Below are 26295 nucleotides of genomic sequence, written 5' to 3'. Positions count from 1 at the left end.
GTTTTAAGAATTGTTTTCTTCGATATATTTTTGTGCTTCCTTTTCCAAGCTCTTGGCTTTTCCCCTTTAAGGTGATGAGTCCCCCCTCCATAGCTCCCATTTCTTCCCCACATTTATCTTCTACCTCTCTTACGAGAGAGAGAGAGACAGAGACAGACACACACACAGAGAGAGAGAGAGAGAGAGAGAGAGAGAGAGAGAGAGACATGGCTAGGGAAAGGAAGGAGAGGGAGAGGGAGGGGGAGGGGAATGAGGAAGGGGAGGAAGAAAGGGCAGCTTTCCCACTGCACTGGGCTGGCATGTTGTGCTGGGACTCAGTGATCAGGATTTGCTTTTTACACCGGGGCTGGAGGTCTCCCAGCTCACCTTTTAGCCCCTGGAGAGAGGCTTCAGCTGCTGAAATTTGCTGCAGATGAGAGCTTCTGGCTAGTTGAACAGCACTGTCCCTTTGCTCTCTCTGCACCCTGATGTCCTTTTATGTTACCTTTTGCTGGAAAATTGCTGCACTCTGAGTTTTTGTGGATTTGGTCATTTCAGAATTCATTTAGAGACTTATTTTTTTTATTGTTTCTGAGGGAAAGTAGGGACAGCTCACACACTTTCCTGGCTTCTCTCCTCCAGGATAGCTGTAACTCTGATCACTTTCAATTTTACTTTTTTCTGTTATATTATTGGAGGTCACTTGCAGAACACCAACATTTTTTTTTCATATTTACCTGAGACATAAATAATTTTGTTCCTTTTTTGAGATTCCCTTTACCTGCTCATGCTCACAAATAAACTTTGTTTATGGTTTGTATGTTTTCCCAGTGGGTGGAAGTGTTCTCCAATCATACTGCCCCTGTCTCTGGATAGCAAAAATATTCTGAGAAAAAAGCCACCCTATTATGGGGGTATATAAGTACATAGTGATAAGCTTTCCCATTTTCCAAGGATCTTTATTAGCTAAGCTACTTTCCTTCTGGCCAATCACCCAAGTTGTTTCTCTTCCCAGGGAATTGTTCCACTGGTTCCTCTTTGCTTAAAGTAGTTCTTCCATTGGCAACAGAGGCTTTTCCTGCCCATTGTGGCCCTACTGCCATCAGTTGGATTCCTGACTGGTACTGCAGCCATCTTTGACCTGTGGTACTCCTCTGCTAGGACCCTCTCAGCAACACCAGCAATGGACTATGTGCCAAAAGCTGGTTGATTCATTTGCCCTCATTTATAGCAAAATCAAAGGGTGCTGGACACCCTAATGGCCAATGTGGGGGGCGGGGAGGGCTGGTTGTCCCATCACTGGAGAAATGTTGTTGTATATCAACTATTTGTCTCAAACAGAGAAAGACCTTATTGGTCTAAACAAACAAGGAGGAGATTTAGGGAAGAGGACTCAGAATATTCTGAAGCCTGTCTCTCCCTCAGCTTCCCTGATCTGCACTTCTGCTCGCCTGGACTCCTTGCCATCATTCTCCATTCTGTCCTTCCTGGGCTGATGCTGCCCTGTCTTATTTCCCTTGCTGTCTACCTTGCAGTCACTTTGTAACTCACTTAGTCTTTTTTTTTTCTGACAGTTACAATTAATTTATGGTGCAAATCTTGATCCACATTTTAGAATTTTGAAAATCACATTTAATGAGGTTTTCATAAAAAGACAACAAGACATTTAGAATTGTTTAATATTTAAATATTCCTATTAAATATTTGTCAAATGTCCAAGAAATCTGAGAAAGTGTTAGAAGTGACATTAACAGCAATCCAGATGAAAACTGAAAAAGTATAAGGCAAGAAATATACTCGCTTATTCTTACCTAAAATCAAAATCATGTCTCAGAAGAATGTTTCTGATATCTTCAGAGTCATCCTAACCTTTGATTAAAAGTGAATGTGAAAATAGTCATTAGCTATAGCAATCTAGTATCTGACAAACCCAAAGACCCCAACTTTTGGGATAAGAATTCACTACTTGACAGAAACTGCTGGGAAAATTGGAAATTAATATGGCAGAAACTAGGCATGGACCTACAATTCATACCATATACCAAGATAAGATTAAAAGGGATTCATGGTTTAGGCATAAAGAATGAGATTATAAATAAATTAGAGGAACATAGGATAGTTTATCTCTCAGACCTGTGGAAGAGGAAGGAATTTATGACCAAAGAAAAACTAGAGATCATTACTGATCACAGAATAGAAAATTTTGATTATATCAAATTGAAAAGTTTTTGTACAAACAAAACTAATGCAGACAAGATTAGAAGGGAAGCAATAAATTGGGAAAACATTTTTACAGTCAAATGTTCTGATAAAGGCTTCATTTCCAAAATATATAGAGAATTGACTCTAATTTATAAGAAATCATGCCATTCTCCAATTGATAAATGGTCAAAGGATATGAATAGACAATTCTCAGATGAAGAAATTGAAACTATTTCTAGCCATATGAAAAAATGCTTCAAGTCATTATTTGTGGTGTTCTCTGCTTTTCTAAAATATATGATGGTTCTCTGGGAGCAGGTTTCTCGAGGAGGTTTCTGGAGGCAGCCTTAGTTTTAGTTCAAAGTAATAATCACCTCAAATGCAGGTAGGGATTAAAGTACAATCTTTTATTGTCTCTTCCAAAATAGCCCATTAGCTTTCTTTGGTTCCGAGAGCTCTTGTTGCTACTCCTTTGCCTCTGCCAGCTTCTGTCTCTAGCTCAACTCCGACTCCTGGCTTCTCAATCCCTCCAACTCACTCAATCCTCACTGACTCCAAGAGCTTCTTATATATGATCTCTTAAAGGGGTGAATCCAGAGGTTGACTCCTCCTCTGAGACTGGGATTGTGAGAGGTGTAAATTCACAAAGTTAACTGTGAATCTCCCATACTTGTGAACTCCAATGTGTGAGCTAATATGTAACTCTCTTAAAGGTATGAGCTCTAAAGGTGTGAACCAATTACATAAGCTTTGTTTCTATCAACTCTAATGACTTAACACCTTATTTCAAGTTCTGGCTCACAACAATTATTAATTAGAGAAATGCAAATTAAGACAACTCTGAGATACTACTACACACCTGTCAGATTGGCTAGAATGACAGGGAAAGATAATGTGGAATGTTGGAGGGGATGTGGGAAAACAGGGACACTGATCCATTGTTGATGGAATTGTGAATACATCCAGCCATTCTGGAGAACAATTTGGAACTATGCTCAAAAAGTTATCAAACTGTGCATACCCTTTGATCCAGCAGTGTTACTACTGGGCTTATATCCCAAAGAGATACTAAAGAAGGGAAAGGGCCCTGTGCAAGAATGTTTGTGGCAGCCCTGTTTCTAGTGGCCAGAAACTGGAAACTGAGTGGATACCCCTCAATTGGAGAATGGCTGAATAAATTGTGGTATATGAATATTATGGAATATTATTGTTCAGTAAGAAATGACCAACAGGATGACTTCAGAAAGGCCTGGAAAGACTTACATGAACTGATGCTGAGTGAAATGAGTAGGACCAGAAGATCATTATATACTTCAACAATATTATATGATGATCAATTCTGATGGACGTGGCTCTCTTCAGCAATGATATGAACCAAATCAGTTCCAATAGAGCAGTAATGAACTGAGCCAGCTACACCCAGAGAAAGAATTCTGGGAGATGACAATGAACCACTACATAGAATTCCCAATCCCTCTATTTTTGTCCTCCTGCATTTTTGATTTCCTTCACAGGCTAATTGTACACTATTTCAGAGTCCAATTCTTTTTGTATAGCAAAATAACGGTTTGGTCATGTATACTTATTGTGTATCTAATTTACATTTTAATATATTTAACATCGACTGGTCATCCTGCCATCTGGGGGAGGGGGTGGGAGGAAGGAGGGGAAAAATTGGAACAAGAGGTTTGGCAATTGTCAATGCTATAAAATTACCCATGCATAAACTTCTAAATAAAAAGCTATAATAAAAAAAATAAATTAGAAGAACATAGGATAGTTTACCTCTCAGACTTGCAGAGGAGGAAGGAATTTGTGACCAAAAAAGAACTAGAGATCATTATTGATTAGAAAATAGAAAATTTCTATTATATCAAGTTAAAAAGCTTGTACAAACAAAACTAATGCAGACAAGATTAGAAGGGAAACAATAAATTGGGTAAACATTTTTATAGGTAAATGTTATGGGCCAGAACTTGAAACAAGGTGATAACTCAATGGAATTAATAGAAGCAATGCTTGTGTGCTTGGATTTGCACCTTTGAGAGTTCACATATTAGCTCACACACATTAGTTCACAAGTTTGGAAGATTCACAAGCGTTCACAAGTATGGGAGATACACAAAGTTAGCTTTGTAACTTTGTGAATTCCCACTTCCCATAATCCCACGCTTAGAGGAGGAGTCAATCTTTGACAGAGCATAAAAAGGAGCTGAGTAAGTGAAGTCAGTTCAGTTCGGAAGATTGCCAAGAGTCGAAGTTGAGCTAGAACTAGAAGCTGCTAGAGGCAAAAGATTAGCAACAAGAGCTTTTGGAACCAAAGAAAGCTCAAGTGAGTTCAGTCAAGGAGATTGACAAGCTAGAGACTGCAGTCGAAGCTACAAGAGCTCTTGGAACCAAGGAGGGAGAGAGGCCTCTAAGAAAGCTAAGTGGGCCCAAGGAAAGAGACAAGACTTGGAAGGAGAAATAAATGTTTGGATTTTATCAGCTGGCTGTATTTGAAGTGATTATTGATCTGAACTGAAACTAAGGCTGGCTCCAGAAAACCTCCCCGAGTAACCTGCTCTCAAGAGAACCATCATATTATAAAAAAGAAGAAAACGCCACAGGTAAAGGTTCTGATAAAGGCCTCATTTCCAAAATATATTGAGAATTGACTCTAATTTATAAGAAATCAAACCATTCTCCAATTGATAAATGGTCAAAGGATATAAGCACAACTTTCAGATGATGAAATTGGAACTATTTCTACTCGTATGAGTGTTCCAAATCATTATTGATCAGAGAAATGTAAATTAAGACAATTCTGAGATACCACTACACACCTGTCAGATTGGATAAAATGACAGGAAAAGACAATGATGATTTTTGTAGGCGATGTTGGAAAACTGCGACAATGATGCATTGTTGGTGGAGTTGTGAATGGATCCAACCATTCTGGAAAACAATTTGGAACTACGTTCAAAAAGTTATCAAATTGTGCATACCCTTTGATGCAGCAGTGTTACTACTGGGCTTATATCCCAAAGAGATACTAAAGAAGGGAAAGGGACCTGTATGTGCAAAATGTTTGTGGCAGCCCTTTTCACACTCGGTCTTATTAATAAAAGGGTGAGAGATATAAGGGGCAATGAGCGCTGCTCTCTCTTTGAGATGTGCCACGGTGCCTGTAAGTCAGCTGCTAGGATATGGCCTCTCAGGCAGGAGGTTGTGTCTGGCAGGAGTTAGGGAACTGCTACAGGTTTCCTGAGATGGCAAGGGATGTGTCCTCTTGCTAGATCTCCTGGGACCAGCCCAAACTCCAGAAGCCTTCAGTCTGAGAGGGCTGGGTGGGCACTATTGGAGGAGAGGCAGCTTAACAGACAACACTGAGCAGAGCTCCTCTCCTGCTCCGCCCACTGAGAGGATGACTGAATAAAGACAGAATGCTTGCACCTCCTGGGAGGTGGGATCTCTGTGGGATCCTGAAGATTGGTAAGTGGACCTTTCTGGGCCACTGATGGGTGGTCAGATAGAGTAGCCTTAAGGGACACTACCCCACAGCTGGTTCTTGTTTTATCTCTTCGATTTATCTATAACCTCTTCCCCTAAATAAACCAACCTTTTGTCAAAGAGAATGGCCTTTGTCAATTTATTAACTAGGAAATGCTACCCTGACTGCTCATGGTCTTTGTGTAACCCACATTTCAGCTATTTTCTCTAATTTTTTTCACTTCTGAACAACTGAGGAAGTTATTGCTCTTTTACACTTTTTGACATTGCCATGGATTGTTGAATCTTTCCTTTTCTCTAGGGCCCCTTGAATCCTTCTTCATCCCTATGGTGATTTTTCAGTAAAGGAAGGCAGTCCTTTTGTGATGGAGAATTCATCTCTAACAGATTTCTGGAGAAGATACCCTCATGGGAAAGGGCAAAGAAAAAAGGATGAAACTTAAAAAGCACTGAAAAGGACTAGCTAAAGGACAAAAGAGGAAGGGGAATCTACAAGGAAAGTAAAAGCAAAAATGGGGATGAAAAAATGTAGAAGGAGATGAAAGCAGAAGAGATGAACTAGATGTTAAAGACATATAGCATCTTCTAAATGGTACAAACATATAGGAAACATCTACAGAATTAAACACTGGGGTAAAGATACTGCACACAAACATAAAAAGGCAGAAATAATTACTACCTTCATTCATTTCCTGATGAAATGAGAATGGAGAATGGTTCAGTGATAACCAACAAAGGATGCAAATCTAAATGGAGATTTACCAGAGACATATTAAGTAATGACTGAGTCAGAGAACAGATTTCAGAAATTAGAACTCTGTAAAAAAGAAAATGACTAAAAATATCCCCAAAATTCTGAGATTCAGCTAAACTCATAAGTAAAGTAAAAAAAAGTAAATAAAATAAAGTAAATAATATAAAGTAAAAATAAATAAAGTAAAAAATAAGTAAATCTGCATCTAAAAATTGAGAAAATTAAGTGAATAAACCTCAAATAAGTATAAATGACAAAACATTAAAGAGGGAAAGGAAATAGATGAATTGAAATAAAAAAATCAAAATGATAAATGACTTCTTTGAAGATTAATAAAGTTGAGAAAAGTCTTAACTAGCTTATCTGATACAAAAACCTAGAGCAGAAAATCCAATCAATAAAACAGCACATGGCAAAGATAAAATCAGAAGAAAACTAGAAGAAATAAAAGGAATAATTAGCATGTTATGTAGTTTTATGCTAAAGAAAACAGAAAAAAGGTCAGTTAGGTGGAGCAGTGGATAGAGCACCAGACCTGAAGTCAGGAGGACTGGTGTTCAAATCTGGCATCAGATACTTAACACTTCATAACTGTGTGATCCTGGGAAAGTCACTTAACCCCAGTTGCCTCAGCAATTAATAAATAAATAAATTTGATAAAAATGTTTTTATGTGATGATAATTTCAATATTTCATGCTTTTGGTGGTTTCTCTTAGTTTCTTTCTTTCTTTCTTTGTTTTTTTTTTTAAGCTGAGGCAATGCAGGTTTAAGTTACCCAGGGTCACACAGCTAGGAAGTGTTAAGTGTCTGACCCAAGAATTGAACTCTAGTCCTCCTGACTTCAGGACTGGTGCTCTATCCATTGCACCACTCAGCTGCCTCTATCAAATTTATTAAGAATAGTTAATATCCAAACAATTTTTAGATGAAAAACTTGAAACCATTTCTAGTAATATGAAAAGGTGCTCTAAATCACTCTTGATTAGAGAAATACAAATTAAGAGATTCCACTACACAACTCTCAGATTGGCCAAGATGACAGGAAAAGATAATGGTGAATGTTGGAGTGGATTTGGGAAAAGTGGGATTGTAATACATTGTTGGTGGCATTGTGAAATGATCCAACCATGTTTCACTCCAGATCTTATTGGGAATGGTTGCAGTTTGTCTCCATTACATATGATGCTTACTGATGGTTTTAAATATATGCTCCTGACTATTTTAAGAAAAAGTCCATTTATTCCTATACTCTCAAGTGTTTTTAATAGGAATGGATGTTGGATTTTATCAAATGCTTTTTCTGCATCTATTGAGAATGATCATATGGTTTTTGTTAATTTTTTAACATGGCCAATTATATTGATAGTTTTCCTAATATTGAACCACCCTGCATTCCTGGTATAAATCCTACTTGATCATAGTGTATTATCTTGGAGATGATTTTTCTGTAGTCTTTTACTAATATCTTATTTAAGATTTTAGCATCAATATTCATTAGGAGATTGGTCTAAATTTTCTTTTCTCTGTTTTCTAGCCTACCTGGTTTAGGTATCAGTACCATGTCTGTGTCATAGAAGGAATTTGGTAGGACTCCTCATTCCCTATTTTATCAAATAATTTATATAGCATTGGGACCAATTGTTCTTTAAATGTTTGGTAAAATTCACATATAAATCCATCTGGTCCTAGGGATTTTTTCTTAGGGAGTTGTTTAATTGCCTGTTCTATTTCTTTTTCTGAAATGGGACTATTCAAGCAATTTACTTCCTCCTCTGTTAGTCTGGGAAGTCTATATTTTTGGAGGTAGTCATCTATTTCACTTAGGTTATCAAATTTATTGGCATAAAGTTGAGCAAAATAACTCCTTATTATTTCTCTAATTTCCTCTTCATTGGTGGAAAGTTCTCCTTTTCATTTTTAAGACTACTAATTTCATTTTCCTCCCTCTTTTTTCTAATCAGATTTACCAAAGGCTTGATATATATAGGAATAAATGGACTTTTCCTTAAAATAATCAGCAGCATCTATTTAAAACCATCAGTAAGCATCATATGTAATGGAGACAAACTGCAACCATTCCCAGTAAGATCTGGAGTGAAACAAGGTTGCCCACTATCACCGTTACTATTTAATATTGTATTAGAAATGCTAGCTTTAGCAATAAGAGCTGAGAAAGAGATTAAAGGAATAAGAATAGGCAATGAGGAAACCAAATTATCACTCTTTGCCGATGACATGATGGTATACTTAGAGAACCCTAAGATTCTGCTAAAAGTTATTAGAAATAATCCACAACTTTAGCAAAGTTGCTGGTTATAAAATAAACCCACATAAGTCATCAGCATTCTTATATATCACTAACAAAATCCAACAGTCAGAGTTACAAAAGAAATTCCATTTAAAGTAACTACTGATAATATAAAATATTTAGGAATCTATCTGCCAAGGGAAAATCAAGAAACTTTATGAGCAAAATTAAGACCACTTTTCACAACAAATTAAATCTGATCTAACCAATTGGAAAAATATTAAATGCTCTTGGATAGGGCGACAAATATAATAAAGATGACAATATTACCTAAACTAATCTATTTATTTAGCGCTATACCAATCAGAGTCCCAAAAACTATTTTAATGACCTAGAAAAAATAACAACAAAGTTCATATGGAAAAACAAAAGGTCAAGAATTTCAAGGAATTAATGAAAAAAAAATCAAATGAAGGTGGCTTAGCTTGCCAGATCTAAATTTATTATAGAGCAGCAGTTACAAAACTATTTAGGTATTGCTAAGAATAGATTAGTTGATCAGTGGAAATAGATTAGGTTCAAGGGATAAAACAGTCAACAAATATAGCAACCTAGTTTTGACAAACCCAAAGATCTCAGCTTTTGGGATAAGAACTTACTGTTTGATAAAATTGCTGGAAAATTGAAACAATATGGAAACTAGGCATTGATCCATACTTAAATACACCAAGATAAGGTCAAAATGGTTCATGACCTAGGATAAAGAATGAAATTTTAATAAATTAGAGAACAAGGATAGTTTACCTCTCAGACCTGTGGAAGGGAAGGCTTATGACCAAGCAAGAACCAGAATCATTATAATCACAAAATAGAAATTTCGATTATACCAAACTGAAAAGTTTTGTACAAACAAAACTAATGCAGCAAGATTAGAAGGAAGAATAAACTGGAAAATATTTTATAGTCAAGTTCTGATAAAGGCCTCATTTCCAAAATATATGAAGAATTAACTCTAATTTTATAAAAATCGGCATTCTCCAATTGAAAAATGGTCAAGGATATGAAGACAGTTCTCAGATGAAGAAATTGAAACTATTTCTAGTCATATGAAAAGATGCTCCAAGTTTATTAATCAGAGAAATCAAAATTAAAGACAACCTAAGATACCACTAACAACCTGTCAGTTGGTAAGAACAGGAAAAATAATGATGATTTTGGAGGATGTGGAAAACTGGGACATTGATGCATTGTTGGTGGAGTTGTGGAATCCAACCATTTGGAAGAGTAAGTTTGGAATATGCTCAAAGTTATCAAACTGTGCATCCCTTTGATCCAGCAGTGTTACTACTGGGATTATATCCCAAAGATTATAAAGAAGGAAAGGGATCTGTATGTGCACGAATGTTTGGCCCTTTTGTAGTGGAAAAATGAAACTGAATGATGTCCATCATTGGAGAATGGCTGAATAAATTTGGTATATGAATATTATGGAATGTACTGTTCTTAAAATGACCAACAGGATAATTTAGAAAGGCCTGAGAGACTTACACGAACTGATCTGGGAAATAGCAGGACAGGAGATCATTTATACTTCACAACAATAACTATATGATGACCAGTTCTGATGGACCAGGCCATCCTCAGCAACAAGATCAACCAAATCATTTCCAATGGAGCAGTAAGAACTGAACCAGCTAATCCCAGAAAAAGAACTTGGGAGATGACTAAAAACCATTACATTGAAATTCCAATCCCTATTTACACCGCATTTTTGATTTCTTAAAGTAATTTACAATATCTCAGAGGTTGATTCTTTTTGTACAAAATAACGTTTGTCATGTATACTAGTGTATCTAATTTATATTTTAATATATTTAACATCTACTGGTCATCCTGCATCTAGGGAGGGGTGGGAGGTAAGAGGTGAAAAATTGAACAAGGTTTGGCAATTGTTAATGCTGTAAAGTTACCCATGCATTATCCTGTAATAAAGGCTAAAAAAAAAAAAAAAAAAAAAAGATCCAACCATTCTGGAGAGCAATTTGGAACTATGCCCAAATGGTTATCAAAGTGTGCATGCCCTTTGATCCAACAGTGTCTCCACTAGATTTATATCCCAAGGAGATCTTAAAAGGAAAGAAAGGGACCCATATGTGCAAAAATGTTTGTGGCAGCCCTTTTGGTGGTGGCAAGAATCTGGAAACCGAAGGGATGCCCATCATTTGGAGAAAGGCCGAGTAAGTTATGGTATATGAATGGTATGGAATATTATTATTCTATACAAAATGATCAGCAGGCTGATTTCAGAAAGTGCTGGAGAGACTTACATGAACTGGTCCTAAGTGAAGTGAGCAGAACTAGGAGACCATTGTACACAGCAACATCAAGATTATATGATGATCAGTTCCAATGGTATGTGGCTCTTCTTAACAATGAGATGATTCAGACCGGTTCCAATGGTCTTGTGATGGAGAGAATCATCTATACCCAGAGAGGACTGTGGGAACTGACTGTGGATCACAACATAGCATTTTCATCTTTCTTTGTTGTTGTTTGCTTCCTTTTTGTTTAATTTCTCATTTTTTTCCTTTTGATCATTTTTTTCTTATGCAGCATAATTATAGAACTATGTATAGAAGAACTGTATGTTTAACATATGTTGGACTACTTGCAATCTAAGGGAATGGGTGGGGAAAAAGGAGAGAGAAAAAAAATTGAAACACAAGGTTTTGCAAAGATGAATGTTGAAAACTATACATATAATTTGAAAATAAAAACTTTAAAAAATATAAAATCCAAAAGTCTTCAATTTGCAGGAGGAAATGGAAACACAAAAAAGCGATTTGCTCAAAGCTCAAAAAATTTTTGATTGTCAGGGTCAGTTCTTTTTGTCATTACCACATTTATTTAATTTTCAAAAAAGTATTTATAGCATACTATGGGAGAAAAAAATTTTTATGTTTTCTTTTGTTAACTGCCAGGCTAAGAGAACAGAAATCCTAGAATCTGTCATGGCAACCCTCCCCAAAAGAAAAAAATAAAGGACACAATAATGAGAGAAGCAAATACTCAGCCTAGGAGAAGTGAAGTAAAAAACAAAAGTATTCAAAAGAATTTGGTCCCTTCCTAAAATAAAGTACATTGAATTCAAAGACAACAAGCACGTAGACACCCTAAGTATCATGGATCTTCCAGAAAGACATAACTGAAAGGAAAATGGACACAAGGATGAAGAAAACAACCCAAGAGAACTGGTCAGAACTTCTAAATAGAGAAAAACTGAAATTATAAGGGAAAGAATTCAGAGATCACCGACAGAAAAACAAACAAAAACAAACCCATGGCTTCTGACTCCAAAGCCAGTAGCAGTTATATTGAACAATTTAATTCATAAGCACAAAACCCTACAAGTCAGGAGGAGAAAGACCTTCTCATACACAAGAACTGACTGACTTCTGTAGACTGATCACTTCCAATGTTCTCCTGAATTCCTTTTCCTCCTTATTTTAATACCTTTACTTTATCTCACAAATCTGGCAAGAACCAATCAGATTTTTTTTCCAAAAGCCTTTCTATTTTCATTACTTACATAAGATTTCTCTCCAGTGTGGCTTCTCTGATGTCCAGTAAGACTTTGCTTATATCTAAAAGTCTTTCCACAATGGTTACATTCATAAGATTTCTCCCCAGCTTGGCTTCTCTGATGTCCAGTAAAACTTCCCTTAAATCTAAAAGTCTCTTCACATTGGTTACATTCATAAGCTTTCTCCCAGCATGGATTGTCTGAAATACAGTAAGAGTTCCATTGCATCTAAAAGCCTTTCCACATTGGTTATATTCATGTTAAACATAGAGAAAAACAAACAACTTTAGCGGAGCAGTACCTTTAATGATCATCCACCAGTCCTCAAAAATCAATTTCCCCCAACAGGGTGTTTTCTGTAAGATAGCTGCTCCCCACATCCCACCCCTAGTACTCCACTGTTGGAAATGTCTTTTTTTCCCCCCATAATTTTTAGGGAAGGATGGCAGCCATTTTCCAGGCCATACTTTGCTTATTTGGAATTTAATGATGTCACTGCTAAGGTAAGTGAGGCTTTTGAGAAACTCAGTGGGGACAAGTCCCAGACCATCAAAGATCTTCAAATGTCCTCTGAACCCTTGGCCTATGTAGTTCTGAACAACTGCATTGCTTTGAACCACTGGCTTCTGATCAACACTTCTTGTTACGTTTCTATCAACACCTCCTATGACATCGAACTATAAGTTGACCGAATCCTTGAGAAGGCCAATTGGATGTATGGTTTTCATGAGCAACTGCTTTTTAAAACAATTTATTTTATTTCTCCAAAAGTATGTAAAGACAGTTTTCAACATTCATTTTTGTAAAACTTCTATATATATGGTCCTTCCTTCTTTCCTTACCTTCCCCTCTCCAAGACAGCAAATACCCAGATATATGTTAAATATATGCAATTCTTTTAAACATATTTCAATTATTTCCAACAAAATTCAGACTAAAAAGGCAAAAAGATGATGAAATATTTATTATTTTTTTACTTAATAAAAAATAAAAACATAAAAAAAGAAAAACAACAAAAAAGCACAACATTATCATATGCCCCAAAAATGTCAGGGAGGACTCAAGATGTAACAATGAATTTCCAGTCCAAGAAATTATATTTAATAATAAAAGAAATTCTATTCATGATGGGCCTTCTCTACTTTATGGTAGGTTGTTCTTTTGTTCTCTGTTCCTTCTTTTATCCCCACATTCCCAAAGCAGGCTATGATTAATACACATACAGACATAGACACATGCTATATGCATATACACATAGAGGGAAAATGTATATATATATATAGATATACTCTTATACACATAAACATATAGAGACACATGCATTTACCCACATGTAAATTTGTAACTAAAAGAATATTGGTATGGCTGAGAGATAATGAAAGTTTCTGTCTTTTTCCTGTATATGTGATAGACCCTCTGGGGTAAATTTATGTGAGACACAGGCAAGAGCCCCAGGAGATGGACAGACAGACATGCTTCTACATTGCTAGAAGAAATTTCAAATTGAAGAGATCACTGATTAGTCTATCTGAGCACCTGAGGGAGTCACGCTGTATATAGTTCATCTTGATTTTGCTCAATTCAGTCTATCACCATTCATTTACATATCCCCATGCTTCTCCAAATTCTTTCAAGCCACTGTTTCTTTTGGCACAATATTCCAATTTGTTCATGTACCAAAATGTGTTAAGACCTTCTGCAATTGAAGTACTCCTCCTAGGTGAAGAGAGGGAGGGGGCCAGATTTTGGGTAATTGGTGGATATTCTTATAGGAGATAAGGGCCCTGACCCTGAGGCTTGAGGTTTAGTGCCTGAAAAGGCACTATTTGTCTTTGTCTTTGGGTTAAGGGGTGCTGTCACTTCTGGGGGAATTACCACTGGGAGGAGCAGGAGAGCATGAAGCCAGGGTTGAGATTTCTAGGAGAATGCTAAAGAAAATTAAAAGGAGTATAAAAGACAGTAAATATCAGGGGGCAATGTTCCCCACAATGGAGCAGTGTTCTCTCTGACCCTGCAGTGATACACAGTATTCTGAAAGGAAGACACCATGTGGGACTGGGCCTAGAATCAATGCAGAAATGACCTACATGGCAGAACTAAGTAGGGTCACCTTGGAGCCTTTAACTCTAGGAAGTGTACAGGGAAAAGGCAATGACTAAATGAAGAGAGGGGCTGTGGATCAGAGAATGAGCATCTAAGTAAAACAGAAAGGGAAGAGGGAGAGTAAGGAGGACAGAAATCCTCATTGGAAAAAGGAAGAAAAATGGATGAAATTTAAAAACCAGTGAGCAGCAGTAGCTAAAGGGCAAGAGAGGAAGGAGAATTTACAAGAGAATTTAAAAGAAAAGGGGGAATGAAGAAATGTAGATTGACATAAAAGCAGAAGAGATGAACTAATGTCTAAAGAAACTAAAAGTATGGGACAAACACATATAAAACATCTACAAAACTGCCAAGCTAAGGAAATAGAAATCCTAGAATGTGCCATGGCAACCCTCCCCAAAGGGAAAAAAAAAAAGATGGAATAGTGAGGGAATGCAAATACTTAAAAAGGGAAGGACAGCCTAGAAGAAGTGAAGTAAAAAAAAAACGAGAATATTAAAAAACAATCGGCCCCTTGGTAAAATAAGTGCACTGAATTCTGAGACATGGACACCCTAAGGATCATTGATTTGTAACTGGGGGAAAATGGACCCAAGGATGAAGAAAACGATCCAAGAGAACTGGCAGAACTTTTAAACCAAAAAACTAAAATTACAAAGAAAAGAGTTCAGAAATCACCTACTAAAAACCAGATCAAAACAAAAAATCCATGGCTCCCAATTCCAATTCAGAAGCATGAAATCCTCCAAGTCATGAGGAGAAAGACGTTCTCATACAAGATCTCTGACTGACTTCTGTAAATTCATCTCTCCCAGTGCTCTCTACCAAATTCATTTTCCTCCTTATTTTAATGCCTTTACATTTCCTCACAAATCTGGTGATAACCTATCAGAATTTTCTACAAAACCTTTTCCATATTAATTACTTACATAATATTTCTCTCCAGTGTGGCTTGTCTGATGTCCACTTCCCTTAAATCTAAGTCTCTCCACATTGGTTACATTCATAAGGTTTCTCTCCAGTGTGGATTCTCTGATGATCAGTAAGAGATTCCCTTTGTATAAATGTCTTTCCACATTGGTTACATTCATAAGGTTTCTCTGCACTGTGAATTCTCTGGTGTTCAGTAAGAGAATATCTTTTTATAAAACCCTTTCCACACTGCTTACATTCATAAGGTTTTTCTCCAGTGTGGATTCTCTGATGTCTATTAAGAGATTCCCTTTGTATAAAACCCTTTCCACATTGCTTACATTCATAAGGTTTCTCTCCAGTGTGGATTCTCTGATGTCCAGTAAGACTTGTCTTTTTGCTAAAAGCCTTTCCACACAAGTTACACTGATAAGGTTTCTCACCTTTGTGGAATCTATGATGTACAGTGAGAGCTTCCTTATGCCTAAAAGCCTTCCCACATTGGTTACATTCATAAGGTTTCTCTCCAGTGTGGATTCTCTGATGTCTAGTAAGATGTGACTTTTGCCTAAAAGTCTTTCCACAATGGTTACATTCATAAGGTTTCTCCCCAGTGTGGATTCTCTGATGTTCAGTAAGAACGTTCCTTTCTGTAAAACCCTTTCCACATTGGTTACATTCATAAGGTTTCTCTCCAGTGTGGATTTTCTGATGTACATTAAGAACTTTCCTTTCAGTAAAAGCCTTTCCACATAGGTTACATTCAAAAGGTTTCTCTCCAGTATGAATTCTCAGATGTACAGTAAAATATCCCTTACTGCTGAAAGTCTTTCCACACTGGTTACATCCATAAGGTTTCCTCACAGTGTGGATTTCCTGATGTACATGAAGAGCTTTCCTTTCAGTAAAACCCTTTCCACACTGGTTACACTCATAAGGTTTTTCTTCAGTGTGGATTCTCTGATGTACTGTAAGGGTTCCCCTTTTTCTGAAACCCTTTCCACGCTGGTAATATTCATAAGATTTCTCCCCAGTGTGGATTTTCTCATGTTTAGCACAGATTTCTCTCCAAGTAAGGTCACAGTGACTTATGGATCTTGGCCTGTGAGGTTCTACCACAGAAAGGTTTGTCTCCTCGGTAGTGTCCTTCATTTCTAGTCTGATCTCTTGCTCTGAAAAAACAACCAGCAACAAACAGTAACATAGACACTATAACACACATATACATTAATATCCCCTTCCCTCCATCAGCAGAACAAAATCTCAATTATTTTCTATTTCCCCAGGCAAAGAGAAAAATGTTTTTTTTTAATTAAAACTTTTTGTTTTCAAAATATATGCATAACTAATTTTCAATATTCACCCTTGCAATAGCTTGTGTTCCAAATTTTTTTACCTTCCTTCTCCTACCACCCTCCTCTATGTAGCAAGTAATCCAATGTATATGAAACATGTGCAATTCTTCTATACATATTTTCACAATTTTTATGCTGCACAAAAAAAATCAGATTAAAAAGGGAAAAAATGAGGAAGAAACTAAATGCAAACAAACTACCAAAAAAATAGGTGAAATACTAGCTTGTGATTCTTTCTCAACCCCCATAGTCTTCTCTCCACTATAGAAAGGGCTGCTAGAAACATTTTTGCACATGTGGGTCTTTTTCCTTCCTTTATCATCTCTTTGGGATACAGGTTCAGTAGAGACATTGCTAGATCAAAACATATACACAGGGTGACAGCCCTAAGGGTCTAATTGCATAGCATTCTCTAGATTGATTGGATCAGTTCACAACTCTACCAACAATATATTAGTTTCCCACTTTTCCCCCACCCCCTCCAACATTCATCATTATCTTTTCCTGTCATCTTAGTCAAGCTGAGAGATATACAATGGTAATTCAGAACTGTCTAAATTTACATTTCTTTGACCAATTTCGAGTATTTTTTCATATGACTAGAAATGGTTATTTTTTTATCTGAAAATTGTCTGTTCAAATCCTTTGACCATATACCAATTGGTGAATGGCTTGTATTCTTATAAATTTGAGTCAATTCAAACAGAAAAATCTTAAATGGGCAGAATCAATCACTTAAAAATCCCATTAGCTCATATACCAAGGATGATTTAATTTCTAATGACCTTCATGAACAAATATATTGGATTCTCACAGTAAATCTGTGACAACACAAAAAATATTTTCATTCTCGCTGTAGTCACAACTCAAGCCATCAGCTCAGAGGAGTTGAGTGACTTGACTGAAATCCTAGCAGCTATGCCTAAAAATCATACCCTATGCATGGCCAGGCTCTGCCTTCAGTATTTGATAAAGTAAAAAGTTTTCCTTTTCCCTTTCATTGTCTGCACTTTCAAGTGATCACTTTCAAATTTTTTTTTTCCGATACATTATTTGAATACTAAGCATGTTGGATTTTTTTTTTTTTTTGTATTTTATATGAGGTATAAGTGATTTTGTTCTGATGATTTTCTTCTTCAAAATAATCAATGCTTATTTGTTTTTAAAAATTTATCATCACATGCTCCTGCATATTCTTTAAACAAACTCAGTTTTTGAAAATTGCAAGAAATCACCAACATCTGAAAATATGTCTCATCCAGAATACTGAGTTAATCATCCTGTAGCATTTTATATGCTATTATCCCAATGCAAAAATACTGATACACTGCATATAGGTACTGTAAATGCTAGGTATGGTATTTCATTTTGACCATTATCTTCCCAATTTAACTCTCCTTCTTAAACCACTATTACCTTAATTACTTAGTGATTTAGGGAGGAACTAAATTTATCCAACTTATCTGGTCCATAGTATATTACTGGTGTACTGTCTGCCCCAGCGATCTCTGACCTCCAGGAGAGCAGGGGATGTCTCTGTCTCTCTTTATGTTCCTGGTGCTTAGGCCAGGGTCTGGCTTATAGCAGGCACTTAAAAGTTTGCTGACTTGGAGAAGTTCTAAGAAATGGCACATCTGGGATAAGCTTTTAGGCACTTTTAGGAGAATTGCATTGCCACAAATTCCAAAATGAGTTCTTATAGGATCCCAAATGATCACTGGAAGGGACCTACAAGGCCATGGAGGACAACCCACTCATTTGATAGATGGAAAACTGAAATACATTAACTGGCCCAGGAATATCTGAAAAAGAATAACAAGGCTGATCTTTCTCACCCAAAGCCAGTATTTTCTTCAGGGTAACTACTAGACATCACTTGTAACTCTCACATCTCTGCTGTCACCTCACTCACCTGGAGAGCAAGTCCTCAGGTCTTCTTGTTCCAGCATCCAGGGTATTTGTCTTTGCTTAAAATAAGAGATCATATCTTCTCTGGAAACTGGAAGCCCTGGGCATGGAAATCAGGGAGGGATGAAGGAAATAAGCTTAAAATTTAGCTCTCTTTAGGGAATGGGGTGAAGATCCAGAGCTGCCCCATTGAGACTGACCCCATTATATTGAAATATATGAGTCTGTGGTCACCCACTAGTGCTTTTAATGCAAGAAATCTATGATAAGGTTTGTCCCATTATCTTGTTGTACAACATTTTTTTTTTTTTTTTTTTTTGAGAAATAGTCAAATGCTCTTCTCCCCCTCCTCTTATCCTATTAGGTGCCATTCTGGCAGAGGGTTCTAATCCCATACGTGAATAAAAAGTGTTATTGGGACTAAAGTAAAATTATGCTATACATGTTTCTATTAGTTATCTGGATGCAAATCATATCTTTCTTTATTTGTGCCTTATTATTAATTTTGGTATTTAGAATAATCAAAATAACTTATTTCCTGGAAGTTTTTTCTTAAACAATGTTGTTGTTAATGTATTATAAAGAAAGCATAAGGCACAGGACAGTACATCAAAAGAAATGCTCATTCCCTTCGTTTCCTTTCCCACCACTGGTGCCAGAATTTGAGGACAATAGGAAGGAAGATCAAGGACAAGTTTCCTATACTGGAAACAATTATGGGCTTTGGGTACAAAGTGATACTTGCTAAAAAGAAGAGTATTCCCAATCCTAGCCCCGTGCCAGAGGGACATTTGCAGTAATAACTGTAGGAGCAATTTTCAGAGCTCTGGTAGACCATTCTGTGTCCAAGTAGAGATCAACCAAAATAAGCTCAGATTAGATCCTTGTGTGAAATGCTTCCTCACTGGTTTCATCTCTGACTTGAAGCTACCTAGAACTGGTAAGAGACAGCTTCAGGAGCAACCAAAGTTGAGCAAACCCTCAGTTTTCTATGATACCAGGCAAATTTATACAGGAGGACTTGTTGTTTGGACAGAGCAGACTAGCACTTTGTCCTTTCTGACTGTTACACCCCTAAACCCTACACCCCAGGAAATGAAGATATGGCCTTTGATTGTAGATTCAGAGTTACCCAGGGAAACGTCCTTACCCAGAGACAGCAGGTTCCGGGCATTCTCCAACATGACCTCCTTGTACAACTCCCTCTGAGGAGGGTCCAAGAGGCCCCATTCCTCCTGGGTGAAGTCCACAGCCACATCCCTGAATGTCAAGTCCTAAAGCACCAAAGTCATGACATGTAGAGCTGAAAGTCACTTAAAACTTCAAGAATCCAACCAGCCCTCCCCAATTTACAGGAGGAAACTGAAGCAGAGAAAGGATTTGCTCAAAGTTCATGCCATTTTTGAGTGTTAAAAGTCGGCTCCTGCAACCATGGTCCTTAAGAGTCTTATTGAGTTTTGGGAAAAGCATTTTATAGAATCAGTTGGAATAAAGCTGAGAAATGTCTTATTATTGAATGTATTTCTTTGTGGAATCAGGAAGAGTTTGTGTTTTATCTCTGAGGCAGATGGATCTGTGGAGAGCAAGAGGGTGATGGGAAATTTCTTCTTTAGCAGAATTGACTTAAGTGATACATTCTAAAGAAACTTCTGTAAAGACATTGTGAGACAAGCTAATTGTACAATAATTCAGAGTCTGATTCTTTTTGTACAGCAAAATAATGTTTTGGTCATGTATACTTATTGTGTATCTAAGTTATATTTTAATATATTTAACATCTACTGGTCATCCTGCCATTTAGGGAGGGGGGGGGTAAGAGGTGAAAAATTGGAACAAGAGGTTTGGCAATTGTTAATGCTGTAAAGTTACCCATGTATATATCATGTAAATTAAAGGCTATTAAATAAATAAATAAATAAAAAAAAAAAAAAAAAAAAAGACATTGTGAGAAATTGGCAAGTATAGCATGCTCTGGGAAAAAAAGTTTTATTGCTTCCCTGAGGTCACTCCGGGTAACATGTTGTCATGGGCAAAACAGCTCATTTCTTTATTATTTATTGCTTTCATTTATTTCAAGAATATACTGCGTAATTTTACTATTTCATTATAGAGAAACAAGAATAATTAGAAGTTTCCTTCATTTATTAAAAATATTCATGGGAAAGATATTGTCAGTTTCTTTTTGAGAAATAAGTATTTTATAAAGATGTCTGGAAATCTATAATCCTGTTTGAACAAGAATCATGAAGATAAGATAAGAAGCGAAGAGATGGAACTTATATAGGAAAAGGTGGCCAGAAGTGGGAATACCCTGATACTGGGCAGGGGCCATCTATAGTTCCAACCTTCTACAAGCACATGATTTTGGATTTCTTCTTTGAACCATCTAATTTATAGTCTGATGTGGACTTTGAGCTTGCTCACTTCCTTTGTCAAGTAGAACCTGATCTGCCATTATCAGGAATAATCAAGTCCCAGGCTATCCCCATATAGTGATGGGGAAATGGAATTCTTTGTCAGGCTCACTTGTCTATCCCTCCAAACTCTGGACATCTGGAAACAACTTCTCAGAGTCTGATTACATGTCTGAGGAATGGGACCCGGACTGCCAGGAGCATCCTATCTGACTCCTCTTTGATGTTTCCCTGTGAGCTCCCAGATTTTTGTCTGGCACGTCCCCCTTTTACCTTACGAAATCTCAAACCCTGCATCTCACCCATCAAAAATGTACCCATGGTCAAGGTCTCTACTAAGTACTTTTAAAAACAAAACCCAGTATAGGGCACTCTCCCCCCCGCATCCTCATAGTGCCTTCAATTGAATATTGACTTCGTCCTTACTATAGCTAACTTTATATCTATATCTACCTAACTATAACTAACTGATTAATTTGCTAAAGCCTTTTATGTTTCTAGGCCATCAGTCAATGGAATAATCCACCATATTCCTTTAATGGAGTCTTCCAAATTCTTTTCCAGGGTAACCCTATTGCTCTTCCAGCACTGTTTCATATTTCCCCCAGCAGGTTCTTATTTTATTGCTTATTTTCTCCATAACCTTTTCTCCTAAATAAACTTACCTTTGGCAAAGAGAATGGCCTTTGTGAATTTGTGACATATTTGTTTTAATTAGGAATTGCTACCCTGACCTCCTCATGGTCTTTGTGTAACGCACATTTCAGCTTTACTTTTCGATATTTGTTCACTTGTGAACAACTGAGGAATTTATTGTTTTGTTACTCTTTTTTGAGATTGCCATGGATTGCTGAATCTTTCCTTTTCTCTAGGGCCCTTTGATCCCTTCTTCATCCAAAGGGTGGATTCTCAGTAAAGGCAGGCAGTCCTTTCCCTGATGGATAACTGATCTCTGAGTGATTCCTTAACTCACACCCAAGGGAAGATATTGCAAATCTCTTTCCTTCACAAGCCTCCCACAGCCCCCCTTTACCAACATGAGGGGGTCTAATGCACTCTAAATCTTCTCTTAAAGAAAAAGGCCAGCTATGTCCTTATTATTCACCTGGCTCTATTCCTTTGGGACTTGTCTGACTGAGCTGTTCACAAATGCCTGACTCTAGTGCCTCCTTTCCATCCAGACCTTTTTCCATCTTTCTTGGACCCCTGGTCTTCTTTTGTTAATTGCCAAGATAAGGGAATAGATTCTGCCATAGCACCTTTTCCCCACCTCCCCCTCAAAAAAAAAAAAAAAAAAAAGAGAAAATAGACAGGAAATAAAAAATCCAAAAGTTATGGACAGCACAAAGGAAATGAAGTAAACAATAATTAACAGTCAAAAAATTTGCCCTTGCTGAAGGGAAGTGTACTAAAGGGAAATATACAGCAGGGACACTGAAAAGCAAAGGATGGGAGATGTTACGGAAGGAAACTGGTTAAAAATAATGGTCACTATCATAAAGGAAATGGTCAAAGAGAACTGGTCACTTCTTGACAAAGAAAATGAATAATAGAATAGATCTAATAGAAAGGATTCCCAGTTCACCCACAGAAAAAACAAATCTGATCCCGGGATCTAAAAACCAAACCCATGGCTACAAAGTGCCAGGCTGGTAGTAGTCACCTTTAACAGTTCAATTCAGAAGCACAAAATTCTACCAGCCTTGAGGAGAAAGACCTTCTCATGCCCTGGAACTGACTGACTTTGGAATAATGCCAGATCAATGAAAACCAAGGAGATAAGGCCAAGGGACAGAACAATGGGTTCCAGAGAGCCCTGGAGCTGAGATGGGGCCCACGGTGACACAGCCTACAGATGGGACCTTCACAATAAGGGACAAAATGTGGGCATTCTGTGGTAAAGAGGAGCCTGAGTTCCAGTAAGAAGAAAGAGAAGTGGTCAGATAAGGAGGGGGAAAGCCAGGAGAGAGCCAGGTCCTAAAAACAAAGAGAAGAGAGGACCCTGGAGGAGACAGAGTCACCAGGAATGTCAAAGTCTGGAGAACAATCAAGAAAATGAGGGATTGGGGAGATGAGCTCCATGGACTTGGAAAGAGAAGACCACCTGAGGGGTCAGGCAGGAAGCTGGAAAGATTGAGAAGGTGGAGAGAGGAAGGGCCTAGACTTTGGGGGATCGGTGGATATTCTTATAAGAGATAAGGGACCTCAGCCTGAGGCTTGGGGGTTAAGTGCCTGAAAAGAATACTTTGAGTTAAGGGGAGCTGTCACTCATGAGGGGAACTACCACTGGAAGGAGCAGGAGACAGGAGCATGGAGACAGGATTGAGATTTCTAAGAGAATGCTGAAGAAAAATAAAAGGAGGACAAGAGAAGTTAAATATCAGAGGGCAAAGTTCCCTCACAATGGAGCAGTGTTCTTTCTGACCCTGCAGTGACACATAATATTCTGAAAGGAAGACACCATGGAAAGAAAGAATCTGTGGGACTGACAGAAAGCACCTATAGGGCAGAGTTCAGAAGGGTCACCTTGGGGACTTTCATTGTCAGAAGTATACAGGAAAAAGACAGAGACTGAGGATGAGAGGAACTGTGGATCAGAAAATGAGAATCTAGATAAAATAGAAAGGGAAGAGGGACAGTGAGGAGAGAAATCCTTATGGGAAAGGGGAAGTAAAATGGAGGAAATCTATAAACCAATGGACTAGTGTAGCTAAAGATCAAGAAAAGAAGGGAAATCTACAAGAGAATTTAAAGGGAAAGGAGGAATGAAGAAATGAAGCAGAAGAGATGGATGAACTACTCTTTGAGGAAATTAGAGATAAAAGATTTATTTATAGCATCTTCTAATATGAAACATTTATAAAATGGCCAGGGGAAGGGAAGAGAGATCTTAGAATCTGCCATGGCAAACCTCCTGAAAGGGAAAAAAAAAAAAAAAAAGAAAGAGAATAGTGAGGGATTGGAAATATTCAAAAATAAAAGGACAGCATAGAAGAAGTGAAGTAAAAAATATGAACATTCAAAACAAAATTGGCCCCTTATTAAAATAAAGTGCATTCTGTTCTAAGACAGCAGGTACAGAGACACCCTAAGGATCATGGATCTCCTGGAAACACATAACTGGAAGGAAAATGGGCTGAAAGATGAAGAAAACAATCCAGGAGAATTGGGCAGAAATTCTAAACAGAGAAAAAGTGAAATTACAAAGAATTCAGAGATCATCTCCAGAAAAACAAAACAAAAAACCCATGGCTTCTGACTCCAAAACCAGTAGCAGTTATATTGAACAATTTAATTCAGAAGCACAAAGACCGACAAGTCATGAGAAGAAAGACCTTCTTATACAAGGGATCTGATTGACTTCTCCAGACTGATCTCTCTCAATGTTGTCTATCAAATTCATTTTCCTTATTATTTTAATGCTTTTACATTTCTTCACAAATCTGGCAAGAAACAAGTAGGATTTTCTACTAAACCCTTTCCATATTCATTACTTACATAAGATTTCTCTCCAGTGTGGCTGATCTGATGTCCAATAAGACTTCCCTTAAACCTAAAACCCTTTCCACATTGGTTACATTCATAAGGTTTCTCCCCAGTGTGGATTCTCTGATGTTCAATAACATTTCGCTTATATCTAAATGTCTTTCCACATTTATTACATTTGTAAGGCTTTTCCCCAGTGTGGATTCTCTGATGTACAATAAGATTGCGCTTATATCTAACAGTCTTTCCACATTGATTACATTCATAAGGCTTCTCCCCAGTGTGGATTCTCTGATGTTCAGTAAGAGATTGCCTTTGTATAAAAGTCTTTCCACATTGGTTACATTCATAAGGCTTCTCCCCACTGTGGATTCTCTGATGTTCAGTAAGAGACTCTCTTTGTATAAAAGTCTTTCCACACTGGTAACATTCATAAGGTTTTTCCCCAATGTGGATTCTCTGATGTTCAGTAAGATTTCCCTTATAACTAAAAGTCTTTCCACATTGATTACATTCATAAGGTTTTTCCCCACTGTGGATTTTCTGATGTACAATAAGAGAAACTCTTCTTATAAAAGTCTTTCCACATTGGATACATTCATAAGGCTTCTCTCCAGTGTGGATTCTCTGATGTACAGTAAGATCTCCCTTTTGTATAAAAGCCTTTCCACACTGGTTACATTCATAAAGTTTCTCTCCAGTGTGGGTTCTCTGATGTACTGTAAGGGTTCCCCTTTGTCTAAAAGCCTTTCCACATTCATTACATTCATAAGGTTTCTCCCCAGTGTGGATTCTCTGATGTTCAGTAAGAGTTTGTCTTTTTATAAAACCCTTTCCGCACTGGTTACACTCAAAAGGTTTCTCTTTAGAGTGGATTCTCTGATGTACAGTAAGAGCTCTCCTTTTTCTAAAACCCTTTCCACACTGGTTACATTCATAAGGTTTCTTGCCAGTGTGGATTTTCTCATGTGTAGCACAGATTTCTCTCCAAGTAAAGTTACAGCGACTTATAATTCTTGGGTTGTGAGGTTCTATCACAGAAAGGCTTATCTCCTCAGTAGTGTCCTTCATTTCAAGTCTGATCTCTTGCTCTGAAAAAATAACAAACAACAAACAGTAAAATAGACACTATACACAAGTGTATATTAATATCCCTTTCCTTCCATCATAAGAACAGAATCCCAGTTATTTTCTATTCCTACAGGCAAAGAGAAAAATCTTTTCTTTCTTTTATTAACTATAACTTCTTATTTTCAAAATACATGCATAGGGGCAGCTAGGTGTCACAGTGGATAGAGCACCAGCCCTGAAGTCAGGAGAACCTGAGTTCAAATCTGGTCTTAGACACTTAACATTTCCTAGCTGTGTGACCCTGGAGCAAATCATTTAACTTCAATTGCCTCAGCAATTTTATATATATATATATATATATATATATATACACACACACACACACACACACACAGATTATTTTCATCATTCACCCTTGCAATACCTTGTATTCCAAACTTTTCTCCCTTCCTTCCCCCACCTCCTTCCTCTAAACAGCAAGTAATCCAATGTATGTTAAAACATGTACCATTCTTCTACATATACTTCCACAATTTTTATGCTACACAAGAAAAATCAGATAAAAAAGGGGGAAAAAAATGAGAAAGAAAACCAAATGCAAACTACCAAAAAAAAAAAAAAAATAGGTGAAATACTAGATTATGACTCTTTCTCAATCACCATAGCCCTCACCACTACAGAAAAGGTGTCTACAAACATTTTTGCACATGTGGAAGGCCGTTTCCCTTCTTTATAATCTCTTTGGGAAACAGGTTCAGTATAGACACTGCTCAATCAAAGGGTATGC

At 37.2% G+C, this 26295-nt stretch overlaps 1 protein-coding gene across 1 annotated transcript in view; it reads right to left on the bottom strand.

Annotated features, from left to right (window-relative positions):
- Positions 1–11307: 11307 nt before the first annotated feature.
- LOC100929703 (zinc finger protein 2 homolog) overlaps positions 11308–26295 on the bottom strand; it is a 31867-nt gene continuing 16879 nt past the window's right edge. Inside the window, exons 3-7 of the mRNA XM_023495480.2 lie at positions 24450–25528; positions 19688–19811; positions 18542–18637; positions 15292–16446; positions 11308–12459 (exon numbers count right to left, since the gene is read on the bottom strand). Coding sequence (XP_023351248.1) covers positions 15341–16446; positions 18542–18637; positions 19688–19811; positions 24450–25528 — 2405 coding nt within the window. The 3' untranslated portion in view covers positions 11308–12459; positions 15292–15340. The remainder of the gene's footprint in view (positions 12460–15291; positions 16447–18541; positions 18638–19687; positions 19812–24449; positions 25529–26295) is intronic.

Source organism: Sarcophilus harrisii, chromosome 2 (genome assembly GCF_902635505.1).
Source record: "Sarcophilus harrisii chromosome 2, mSarHar1.11, whole genome shotgun sequence".
NCBI lineage: Eukaryota > Metazoa > Chordata > Mammalia > Dasyuromorphia > Dasyuridae > Sarcophilus > Sarcophilus harrisii.
This window is presented reverse-complemented; position numbering and strand designations above follow the sequence as displayed.